At 39.2% G+C, this 13,434-nt stretch overlaps 1 protein-coding gene across 1 annotated transcript; it reads left to right on the top strand.

The window, feature by feature from the left end:
* Positions 1–731: 731 nt before the first annotated feature.
* nlrc3l (NLR family, CARD domain containing 3-like) lies at positions 732–13,091 on the top strand. Its single transcript, XM_033631840.2, has 12 exons — positions 732–1,130; positions 2,351–2,557; positions 3,431–3,523; positions 4,025–4,199; positions 4,557–4,704; positions 6,224–6,316; positions 6,821–7,173; positions 9,878–10,084; positions 10,346–10,521; positions 10,750–11,023; positions 11,588–11,803; positions 12,300–13,091. Exons 1-12 carry the CDS (start codon positions 1,105–1,107, stop codon positions 12,684–12,686), a joined length of 2,355 nt encoding a protein of 784 aa, XP_033487731.2. The 5' UTR covers positions 732–1,104; the 3' UTR covers positions 12,687–13,091.
* Positions 13,092–13,434: the final 343 nt, after the last annotated feature.

The raw sequence follows: 13,434 nt of genomic DNA, 5'->3' as shown, positions 1-13,434 counted from the left end.
ACTTGATCTTCATCATCGTCTTCTTAGCGCTGCAGAAGTATTCTCTTGCAAATGTGTGAAGACTTTTTCATTTTTCACATTTTTACACCTTTTTTCAAAACGTTAACTCATAGATCTCATAGAAAGACCCAAACCTCTATTGGATCATTTATGTCAAACAAAATGAAGACATCTATTCACAGCTGATAGAAATTACTTACATAAATATGAATCTAATGCACCTGTGTGAGGCTTTTTTTTTTTTTTTTTTACACAAGTCTTCAATCAGCAATCAGTCCATATTCACTGATAAAAGATGCCACCTATGTGTATTTGCAAGCGTGGATCAAAGAGGCCAAAGGCATATACAGATGAATAAAAAAAATGCACTTTATTAGGAAATGCAGCAGCGTTTGTTATCTGTAGTAAAATCATCTTTGGAGAAAATACAACTCCTTTTTTTGGCACCTACGAGAGCTTTGTAAAATATCATCTGATAACAAATTAAGGTTGAGCCGAATCTTACTGATATCTGTATTATCTGTGTAATGATTAATTTGAAGAATATATTCATTTGGCTACAAGTTGTGTTGTAAGATGGGAGTAATTGATTTATTGCATGTTTAACTGTTTAGAAAATGTAACTTCTGAGTGAACAAACGTGCTCAAGCAACCGAGAAAAACTAACCTTGTTTAGATTATGCTTTTATTCTGAAGTAATCCGGAAGTCGCGCTGTTGCTGTCGGGTGCCCAACGAGCACGCACCGACTAGAAACTGAAAGTTACAGTGAACACAACGACGCGGAAATGCACTAAAGTAGTTGGCCGTTGATACAATGTTAGAGTTTATCAACTATTTTGTCCGGTAATACAATCTTAGAATTTATAGATTCCTTTGTCCGTGTTGGTAATTTGCTGTGAAACGTTTATTTCTAAAGCGTCCGTGTGTTCATAAATACACCATGTTATGCTAAGTCTTGATGTTAGCAACGGTAGCCGTTACCTTAAAGTAGCGTTAGCATGGTTGCTTCATGTTTTGGATGTAAAGTTATTACGATAAATAGGATTCAGTCTACGTAAAATAAGTCACCAGCTGCGGTGTGAGAGTCTGCTACCAGCAGGGACATGGACCCGGACACCGAAGTTGAAAGGTGGGTGTTGACGCACAGCTTTTTGACAGCGGAGATAAGTTCCCCCCGCCATCTTTGTTACGCTGTCTCTTTAAGAAGACATACTGCACAAGTAAAGTTACTGTACTTCCTAAATGCTTAACTTTACTAAATGTTCCGTTTTTAAGTTGTTTGCTAATTTGCCTACCTTACTTTGTACGAAACTAACTATAGTAGTCAGCTACTTATGCAGGTATATTAAAGTCCTGATGGTGGCGCTACAGCAAGCGTCTAAAGTTCAAAACTTTGAAAATTCATAACAAATCAAGCATACGTGCTACAACTTCACAACTTTCATCAAACTGTAGCCCCAATACTGAAGAAACTTTAAACGTACATTTAAACCTATTAAAAACTATGAAGTTCAACACTCTGTTTTTTTTCAAAAACTGTAAAACTTCTTAAACCTATCTCCTCCCACAATTTTTGCTCAATTGACACCAAACTTGCTACAGAGCATCTTCAGACTGTCCTACAAAAACTACGTTTCTCAGATTTTTGATTTATCAAAAATTGAGCCTACAGTGCATCAAAATGTTTGACTGTAAGTGGTACTGTAAACATATACATGCAAATTCTTGCTAAATAAATCTTCAGTGTTCATGAAAAAAATTCTAGAATCATGGTAGATGATGTGTGGCAAATTTCAGAATTTTATCTCAAAAACTGAATTTTTGACAGCATTTTGAATTTTGCTCTAATGTGAACAATTGGAGTCAATGTAAAAATGGCAATTTTAAACATCAGTTTTTCACTTATGGAGCAAATCAATCATTGTTAAAACAAATTACCAACATCTCCATGCTGTCTAGATGCAATATGTGTATTTTCAGATTTTTGTTTCGATAACTGAATTTTTTTTACAGTGGTTTAAAATATGCTTTTCCATGCATGGACGGCTGCTAAACCTGCACGTCTGGCTTAGTCAATTTATGAAGCTACACATGAATTGTCACTGACTAATTAGCTCAGTGAGATAGAAATTGATTCTTAGTCTCAGAGGTTGTGAGTTCAAGCCTCAGCTGATGCAAAAGGCAGATTGTGTTGCTAAATTCCTAAATGTTTTCCAATTCTTCTGCTTGTTGCTCAGGATTGCCTAAAAATGCCCGGACCCGACCCATCGCTGCGCAGCAGCTATAATTCCCTATTGGATTATTTAAAACAGTGTCACACCCACTAACATCCTCTTTTCATACCCTCAGGATCTTTAGGCTGGAGGAAGATGATGATGATGAGGAGGAGGAGAAGAAGTGTAAGAGGCCACCCTCCAGCTATGGCTCAATGAAGAGTGACAGTGACGACATGGAAGAGGAGGAAGAGGAGGAGGGAGAAGGAGCAGAGGTTGCTGAGGCCTTCTCTGCCCCATTTCCTGTGGCCCTACCTGAATCGACTACTGAGGAGGCGACCGGGTACTGCAGTTTGATTTGATTTGATTTGATTTGATTTGATTTTGGGGCGGCAGTAGCTCAGTCAGGTTGGGAACCGGAGGGTCGCCTGTTCAAGTCCCCGTCCGGACCAAAATATGGAGCGTGGACTGGTAGCTGGAGAGGTGCCAGTTCACCTCCTGGGCACTGCCGAGGTGCCCCTGAGCAAGGCACCAAACCCTCCAACCGCTCGGAGCACCTGTTATGGGCAGCCCACTCTGACATCTCTCCACTTAGTGCATGTATAGGTCCTGTTTGTGCATGTGCGTGTTCAGACCTGTGTGTAATTGACAACAGAGTGAAAAATTGAATTTCCTCTCGGGGATTAATAAAGTATATAAAAAAAATAAATATTTAAGCATTATCCCAGTGTTTCTGTGTTTTGGCTGTTTCACCACAGATTGTGTTAGGCTGTACATAACTGCCATCTATACATTTGCTGTACTCTGCAGCTGAGCTGGTGTTGACCTTGTTGAAAGCTCCTCAGTAAAGGCAAAGTTTGGATTAAGTTTTGTGAATCACAGGATGTATTACTCCTTCCCAGGCTCTGGGTGGCAGTGACAACCTTTTCACAAATTTCCTATGCACAAGTTGGATTTCCTTCCTTCAAGGCTGCCCTTGGTATCTGTTCATTTTAGTACAATATGCAAATCAGTTTGCTTGTACATGCCGGTATTCTATATGAATTCATTTTTGTAAAAACAGAGGTTTGGCTCTTTATGCTGCTAAAATTCAGTCCACTGTGCTGTGTTTTGAAGGGAGATGTTGCTTTCAGTGACTTAAAAATTGCTAACAGGAACTTGACCAGGACTTACCAGGTGACTTACCAGGTGGACATTGTCCCTAATTTTTTGCCAGGTTGCAGATGGTTCGCTCAGAGTCTCCAGAGACCCTCTACACCATGACCACACAGCAGACCAAACCACCGGGAGCTCTTGTTATTGACACCAGGTGGAGGAGACACACACACACACACAGAGGATTGTCTTTCATAAATCTGGACAATGTAAATCAATGCTACAGCTAAGTTTACTTATTGCCTTTTTTGCTGATGCACGCAACTGGCATAATGATATGCATAACATATCGTTGATATAGTTGTTAACAATCACTGGAATTCTATCTGTCGCTCCCAAATTCACCACTCGCCTCAAATTAAACATTTGTTTATATCTAATCATTTTTGATAATAATATCTTGACTAGCTTTGTTTTACTTATATGTGAAAATACTAAAAGACACCCCCATTTTGTAACACTAAGTTTGAGGTAGAGACTTGATAAAGACATCTAACACTTGTGTAGATAAATAGAGTATTTTTATTTTAACAGAATGATGTATGCGATTTTTGTTTGAGTGGAGTCAAAAAGAGACAACACATCAAAATGATCCTCAGACAATATTTGCAGTGTTCCATCCTGCATTTCTAACTTTCTTCCTGTGGTCTCTCAGGTCTTCAGATCTGGGGGATTTTTCAGACAACGATGAGGAAGATGCAGATGAAGTTTTGGTAGCTGATTCCCCAGAACCACCTGAGCCTGTTGAACCGGATGATGCAATGCAGACTGATGAGAATAGCCAGCCAGGCAGACTACACCCAGAGCAGGACCTGCCCCATATTTTCAAGGTTGATGCAGCACAGTTGGTCTGCAATGCCCAGTGTTTTCATTTCTTTTGTGTCTTGTTGTTTTGGTCTCAGGACTTTCTTTGACCTGATGATACCTTTTAAATCTATTGTTTGATTTTGATACATCCTGATAATAGTACACATGCCTATTAATGTCTATCTCTATTTGTTAAAAAAAAAACCATTATATAATGAAAAAAATAATTAAAATGTAACAAGTATTTGTGGCGCTTTACCAGTTTCCTCAAGTTTGTTAATAAATGATGAAATTAAATTTTTTAATCTTGATATGGCCCAAAGGACATCCACATTATTTCAGCAGGACAATGGCTTAATTACCTTTCTCTCTGTCTGCAGAGTATGCAGAGTGTTTTAACACGCCTCACCAGAGAAGAGCTCTTCAAATTTAAGATGTGGTATTATCAACGGGAAACAGGCATAACCCTGCAACAGGTGATGGAGGGAGACATTCTTGATTTTGTGGATAAGACCCTGGAGGTACTTGGTAAGAAAACACAGCCATAGTACATTAATAGTAAAGCCATAGTTATGAAAATAAGGATTCAGCCTTGTGGGGTGCTCATGGACTTACAGGTGTGTTCAAAATAATAGCAGTCCAACATCACTAACCAGGTCAATCACTGTTTTTGGTAGAAATTATATTCCTACATGGCAAATAATTTACTAGTAGGTGTAGTAGAGTAATAGAAAACCAACAGTCATGACATGCATGCTGCTGATTCTGTGTAATTAAATAATAAATTGAAAGGGGTGTATTGAAAATAATAGCAGTGTGGAGTTCAATTAGTGAGGTCATTCATTCTGTGAAAAAACAGGTGTCAAACAGGTGGCCCTTATTTAAGGACGAAGGCAGTCAACGGGTCGCTCCAGACAATGTTCAGAAGACCTGTGTTCTTTGATTAAAAAGTTGATTGGGGGGGCGTCGGTAGCGCAGTGGATAGTGCCAGGAGGAGGGGAAAACATATGAAGAAGTGCAGAAAATGAGAGGCTGCTCAGCTAAAATGATTTCAAATGCTTTAAAATGGCAACCAAAACCAGAAAGACGTGGAAGAAAACAGAAAACTACCATTTGAATGGATCGAAGAATAGTCAAAATGGCAAAGACTCAACAAATGATCAGTTCCTCGGAGAGCAAAGAAGGTCTTAAGCTACCTGTGAGTACTGTAACAATTAGAAGATGCCTACGTGAAGCCAAACTAACGGCAAGAAACCCCCGCAAAGTCCCATTGTTGCAAAATCGACAAACATTTTGTGGGCTGATGAAAGCAAGATTGTTCTTTTTGGGTCTAGGGGCCGCAGACAGTTTGTCAGATGACCCCCAAACACTGAATTCAAGCCACAGTACACTGTGAAGACTGAAGCATGGTGGCGCAAGTATCATGATGTGGGGATGTTTCTCATATTATGGTGTCGGGCCCATTTATGGCATACCAGGGATCATGGATCAGTTTGAATACATCAGAATACTTGAAGAGGTCATGTTGCCTTATGCCGGAGAGGACATGCCCTTGAAATAAGTGTTTCAACAAGACAATGAGCCCAAACACACCAGTACGTGAGCAGCATCTTGGTTCCAGACCAACATGATTAGCGTTATGGAGTGGCCAGCCCAATCCCTGGACCTTAATACAATGGAAAACTTGTGGGGTGACATTAAAAATGCTGTTTCTGAGGCAGGACTAAGAAATACAGAGGAATTGTGGAATGTAGTCCGATCATCCGGGGCTGATTGATGATTTTTTTTGAACAGCCTAATATTCCCTTTTCTTCACTGTCTGTAAAGTAGTGACAAATTTGATAAATTTTTCTTCATGTTTGTATTTGGAATAGACTGTGCAGTGTTCCCAGTGCATTTACATGTACGGAAATAAAAGCTATTATAAGGATTTGGGGCTTTACTCACTTTTTTAAACACACTGCTATTATTTTGAGCACAAATATTGTCTGCAATAGCTTACTTTTGTTATTTATTTTTTAAATGTTATTAAAATTCTGTTCTGCAGGCCAGGACCGGTCTCTGTTGCACACAATAACCACCCTAGAAAATATCAACAAGAAAGCAGAGGCAGCCGAACTAAAGGATATGTGCAGTAGAGGCAAGTGCGCGTAGGTTTTATCCCATCACGAGCTTATAAAAGTAAAATTTGTTTTAATTAAGTCTGAATGTTGTGACTGCATTTTTGACATGACTTATATTTGCTCTGTGTACTGATTTTACAAAAAGTTATTTAACAGAGCATGGAATGCGCTCTCTGAATTTGTGTGTGTGTATGTGTGTGTGTGTGTGTGTGTGTGTGTGCCACGGGTCTAAAGTAAGTCAAAATAGATGAGTTTGTATTTTTTCTCCTGAAGAAAAGGTGTAACTAATAAAGTATTAAATGCTTCTGGATACCAGTGTCAAGGTGACAATAAAAATGTCAGCCATGTGATTTAGAACCTTACTTTCCCTACACTTTAAGTGAAGTGGGATTCAGGGGTTTAGGGTTGATTGTGGCATGTCTCCTGTGGTGAGAATGTGTAGATTATTATTCAGTGTGAAATCCAGATTCTGAACCACAGTTAATTTTCTCACTTCCCTCTTTATCTTTGTCCACCACCAGTGTTGATCCGTTTTCACCTGATGCAGGAATTGATCAGAAAATACGAAGTCATCCGTGAGGGGGTCGTTCAAGCCGGAAAGCAGAGTCTTCTAAATACCATCTACGTTGAGCCCCAGATTTCCACCTGTGGTTGTGGAGGCGTTTACCCCTCCCATGAGTACCGACTCCACCCTCCTACACCTCTCCAGGTCCCCAGTGCCGACACCTTTGTGAGTTTGAACAATCTGTTCCGACTACAGACGAGTGATGGCAAGTTGGTGAGGACAGTTGTGACCACTGGGATTCCAGGAATTGGCATGTCTGTCTCTGTGGCGAAATTCTGCATGGATTGGGCAAAATATCGCGCCAATAAGGTAAATCAACAAAAAATTTAAAGGGGACCTACTATCCTCATTTTCAGGTTCATACATTTTTATTTTCTAAATGCTTTGATGTTCAAAAAACACTTAATATTGTGTCTATTCTGGAACACCTGTTTTTACCCTCTTGTTCCTTTTTAGTGCCTGTCTCTTTAAGCCTCCCCTCCCGAAAAAAAAACCCAATCTGCTGTGATTGGTCGGCTTGGGCAGTTTCTGCACTCACTGTCATTGCATTCGGGGAATGACTAATGAATAGCACCCCTTTCTACGGTGAAAAATCACCAATAACAGCTTCTAAGCCAAAACTTTAACAACTGGACATGTTCCACAAATATGATGATGAAGTTAAGCGTGTTATGATAATCACGTAATGGACTCATTGTACGATAAATGAACGTGACCTCAATCATTTTGTTTACCTTAATATTACCAGTTGTGTAGGGTTTCTGTAACTACTTTTGCAGCCATTATAAAACTTGGGCGCAGCAATTCTCCTCAGGTAACTGCGGTGTTCCCGGAGCTTTGCTAGTCAAAAGAGGCATTGCTTGGTTTTGGTTTTGTCTGCCACATTTTGTATTAAGTCTCAAATGGAGTCATTTTAGGCTACTCCTATCCACCTTATTCCTGAGGGCACTACTGTAGAAATGATTATGGGTGCAACTTCCAGTGAGATAGTGGAAGTAGCATTAAGCTGGTGAGCCCCATAGACTGTCTGTGGTTAGTGGCTAACCGCCAGCGCTGCTGCTTTTCTAAAGTACTTCTTTTTTAACAAATATTAAAGCAATGTTGACCTAGCGTTCTCTAAAATGTCTCTGCGGAGCTCTGGTACCTGTTGCACTGTCCGTGTCTGTAACGACTAACAACCAGTCTAAGCTAAATTTTTGTCTTCAGCAGCTGTGTGTTGAACATGTAACCAGAACAAAAAGGGATTGCTCCTGTTGCCAAAGGTACCGTTGATATGAGAAATAAAACCACAAGAGTTTCACGAGACATAGTGAAGAGAATGACACTTAGACTGACAGGCCCGCCACTCACCGTCACTACATGATATCACCGTCTTTCCCCGTCTTACTTCATTCTCAACCTACATTAGAAAATTGCTCGTTATAAAATAAACTCAGCAACATACCTTGAAATATGTATTTAGTCATTGGGGCTGAGAATGTGTTACTGATTTACTGTACTTCCTTTATATCATATAAAAAAAGAATGCTAAAAGTTATTTCTTTTAGTCCTACTTTATATGACGATAACTGAAGTCTGCTGCTAAATTCAGCACCATGCTTTGCTCAGAACGGTTTTTAATAAATCAGAAGTTAAAAAAACCCGTAAACTGCGTCATTAACGCAGATGAGTGAAGGATTAGCTGGGAAACATCATATTTATTCACTTTACATTAAGCTACAGTTACTACTGAATTATGTTTAATGTTTGGCAAATGTGTTAGTATCTCTTAATAAGTCGTCAGAAATCAGAGGAGCAGATGTTTACCTTAAGCTAGCTCAGGCCATGTTAGAGTTAACAACATTTTAAAGGAGCAAGGCAAGCTAATTGCTAGCGTGCTCGGTTGCTTTGAGATGGCTGTCAGAGATGGCAGAGGTGTGATCAAATAATCCAGTTTGAGCTATAACAGAGGTTGTGTTCCACGTTTTATCTCCCAGTTGCTCTTGGAAAGAAGAGTTGAGTACCGTTAGCAAACTGATACCACTGGAAATCGCCGGTGTCTGTTTAATGGCGGATGTTGTGCCCATAGTTCACGCAAGGTATCATGGGAGCTAGGAATAAGGTGAATAAAGTTCCTATAATTTTACGTGTACATTCTTGTATGTGTTAACAGGTGTTAATTAAAAATATGTTAAATATATATTTGTAATATTCCACTGTCTAAATATTTTTAAAAAGTAAAAGTTTAAGTTATTATGCCATTATATTATCATTATGTCAGTGGCATAAAATGGTCTCAAAATGACAGTAATACTGTAATCGCAATCATCTCTGGGACAATATATCATCCAACAAAAGTAGTTATCATGACAGGCCTAGAATAAATTAACAACATCGCCAACCAGGATTACCTGTTTTCCTGACGTTAGCATGTAGCTCACCCATTCTTAAGAATTGAGGCAAATCATGTCCTGCAAAAAGAAAACGTAAAGTTATAACTTATTGACACTTTAGTTCCATTTCTGGGGTAAAAAATAATTTTTAAAGGATCTATTTATATGAAATAAATATGATTTATGAAATTCTTGGATCTGCGTTCATTTTTTTAGCTTCTAAACTTGCTAGCTGCCAGAAAAAACCATCTCACACAAGAATTCACAACTTTAAACAATTAAAAAAAGTGTTAAAAGCCTTCAAAATCTAAAACTAAGGTGCGTACTGATAACATCTGTGTCAAAATGTATAGCTGCTTTCATTGTTGTTTTAATGTTCTTTGTTTATCAGTGTATGTAATGTAAACATTTGCAGTAGCGTGCCTGAGGCAGATGACCATATTGAGAGATTAATTTTGCAAACATTAACCTCAGTATTTGAAACTTAAGCCATGTTCAATATGAATGTCCGACAGCGTAACATTATATTAACTGTATATGTGACAGAAAATAAGGGAAAGCATGATGGGTCCTTTTAAGTTTTTGTTTTTTCACTTGTTTTTTGAAACTGACATAATTTTCCTCTCCATTTTTTTGCTCAGGATCTGCAGTTCATCATCAAAGTCTCATGCCGATGTTTCTGGTACCTGCGAAGCTATGGCGCTCTTTCAGAGAAGATGTCCATCATGGACGTGATAGAATACTATTACCCTGAATGCAAAGACATGAAATACCTGGAGCAAGAGGACTGTAGATTTCTATTCATACTGGACTCAATGGATTGTTACCAAGCTCCTCTGGACTGGGAGGTATCCCATCTGCACACATACACCTGAGATCCATTCACATTTGTAACTGTAAAAAACAACCTAGAACCTGAATTGTAAAGATAACCAACAATATAAAGTTTAAAGTCTTTGTATCAATTACCAGTTTTTGGAGATAAGCACTGGTCAAGTGAGCAATCCCGGCATGTTTTAAAGGCTACTTAGGCCTACTTGTTCCTAAGCTAACAAATGATGAGCAGAAACTGATATATTTGTCTATTTTTCTCTTTTCTCTCTCTTCAGAATGCCCCAGTAATAAATGACAATTACACCAAAGCACATCCCGACGTCCTGATTGTAAATATCATCCGAGGCACTGTGCTTCGTGGTGCCCGCGTCTGGATCCTGGGGAGACGGGGGGCTGTCTCACAAATACCATCTGAATTTGTTGACATCGTCACAGAAGTGCAGGGCTTTAGGTGTGTGTGTGTACATGCACTGTATGTTGGTTTTGTGTGCATCCGTTCAAATTTTAGCTTTTGGAAATCTCATTGTATTTGCTGCTGTTTTTGGCCTTGTGTGTCTACTTTGTGTGCATGTGCAGTAATAGAACTGAAATGGTTCACCCAGTTAAAATCAATTTTAACCTTTTTCGTTCTGGCCTATTTTAATCCAGTTTTATTTTTTTTGTCCCCACTTTTCTCTAGTGATGAGATGAAAGATCAATTCCTGACCAAGCGCTATTGCGATGCAGCGCTGGCAGCGAAAATCGTGGCCCATTACAAGCGACTACCGACACTCCATATGCTTGCCCGACAACCCTTTGTCTGCTGGATGTTGGCCACAGTTTTCGAGCGCTGCTTCCGTTATCAGGGCTATGGAGTGCACCCCCCAAGGCTGACGCCCTTCTACGTCAGCATTATGATCATCCAGACCAATCGCAGGCTGGGGTTCTACTATGGCAAGCAGGATAATGATCTGGTAACATGCAAATTTATTTTCTTTTATTCTTTTATTTTCTAAGGTATGTCATAGTTCCTAGTGGCTAGAGTCACAAGTACAAAAATAAACCCCCAAAATGCTACTGGTCCAGTCGTCTGTATCAGCCTTTCACTTCCCATTAGTCATTTTTTACAAGCAGATATTTATTTATCATTAAAATTTTAATATTACAGTATTATGGACACCTGTGCCATCCAATGCAGTCCGATACAGTTGACCTAACATTATTATTTTTATGAAGCTTATAAGTTTCAATACTTGCTGACTGTATTATATTATGGTGTCTGTGTTTTTTGCCCTGCCTCACATTGCAATATTCTGCTTACCAACAGTAATCCAAACTGCTGCATCAACAGTTAACCCTATCTTTGAACACCTGTATGAGAGTATCAACAAAACCAAACATTGAACCTAACTGACTTAATCTCTCAGAAAGCCTGAGCCTTTTTTATTTTTATTTTTTTTTATTTTTTCAAGAAAAGCTAATTAACAGCTTCACTTCAGTGTTAGAACTTGTCATCTCAATGTCCCCTTTCCACTCAGAAATGGTCCGGTGATGAGAGACACCTGCTGACAAAGATGGGGAAGATGGCCTTTAAAATGCTGGAGAGGAATACCAGCGTGTTCTTTGAAGAGGACGTGAAGGAATACGGTCTGAAGTTGACTGAGGTGACGGTGTTCTCCGGCATGTGCACTGAGCTCCCTGCTGCAGCCTCGGACGCAAAGAGGAAGTTCTGCTTTATACACTTCACCTTTCAGGTAAAACTCCATCGTCATCTACTCATCATGTAATTTTTTCCATGAAACCTTTTTTTTACGGTGCTGTACCATAATATAATATTCTGAAAACCATGTTGCAGTTATCATTCAGTGTTTTTCAAAGTAGTTGACCCGTGGGTTTAATGTCAAAAGAGGTTTCATATATAAGTGGGCGAGTTTAGCTAGTTGCCTCAAATAAGATATGATCAGATAATTGTATGTGTACACCAAGATGAGTTCAAAAGTCTTAAACCTCTGAACAAGAAAAAAGGTACATTTTGATATATATATATATATATATTAAAAAATTAATGCCTATAAAGCAAACATCAAGAGATAAAAGAACAATTAACACAAGACACAAGATTAGGACTTAAAACAATAACATGCTGCTCGTCCAAGCCCATCTGTCAGAGACATGTCCTTAGACTGCCTGGCCACCAGAACCCCCCTAAAGATTCACCTGAACAATCACCCCATGTCTCGTCTCCTCCAGGAGTTCATGGCCGCTCTGTACGTCTTCACGATGTTTCGCACAGAGTCCAAGAACGTTCTGGACTCTGCACTGGTGCACAAGCCCAAGATCTTCACACCAAAGGATCAGACCAAGTCAGCAGCAGGCCTGGTCCAGTGTGCCTTGGCACGAACCCTCGGCTCCCCGCTGGGCCACTATGACATGTTCCTGCGCTTTCTGTGCGGCATGCTTTCCCGGGACTGCCACGACAATCAGCTCCGTGGGCTACTCTACCGCCACAGCACACCCAAGGTGGCTGGTCTGGATGAGGTGCAGCGCCTGCTGGAGCAGACGATACAGACTGCTAAAGAAGACCGTGTGGAAAACTTGAAGGAGTGCCTCAGAGAAATGACCCAGGAAGATGAGTGAGTCTGGGATAGATTGCTTCAGGTAAATCAGTGACTTTATATGGACATGATTGGTTAAAGAGAAGTACAGTCTGCTTCATTATATTTGGTCATAGAAATCATGAGTGATCACAGTGTGTGATGTTTATTTATATTGTTAATCATATCACTTTTATTACTAGTCTTTCCATGATGATTTAATTTCATTTAATTGAAAAAAAAATCTCTCATTTAGCAGTTATTACCACACATTTCTTCTCTCCCATTATCCCTCTGGCTACTCTCTACTCATGAAACAGGATTGAGGAAAGTGGGTACAGACTGATAACTTTGTAAAAAAAAAAAAAAAAAAGAAAATACCAACTGGTTTTCTACTTGTGCTACGTGTCGCTGTCTTTTCTCAATAAAACATTTTCGGAAAAATAAAGTAATGTTACTGTCATATCAGTAAAGTTAAAATATTTTCTAGGAATTCAAGTAAAGTTCATGCAATACTACATCATGATTATCCACCTTACAATGAGCACTAATGAAAATATTTTTTTTTTACAATGGATACTTCTTCATTCATTAGTAATTTTTGATTGAGATATGTTGAGACTTTTGACAAAAGAAGAATTGAACCGTTGAGAGATTTGTGAAATGTGAGAAGTGATGAGAGGAATCTGACTTTGTTGATTGACAGTAAACCTCATGAATGAGGTCATGACATCACCTGAGTGCAAACACACCAACTTGAGCACAGATGGTGAAGGCATACACCATCATTT

The sequence above is a fragment of the Epinephelus lanceolatus genome, chromosome 4 (genome assembly GCF_041903045.1).
Source record: "Epinephelus lanceolatus isolate andai-2023 chromosome 4, ASM4190304v1, whole genome shotgun sequence".
NCBI classification, from domain to species: Eukaryota; Metazoa; Chordata; class Actinopteri; order Perciformes; family Serranidae; genus Epinephelus; species Epinephelus lanceolatus.
Note: the sequence above shows the minus strand (reverse complement) of the source record. Positions and strands in the feature narration are given on the sequence as shown.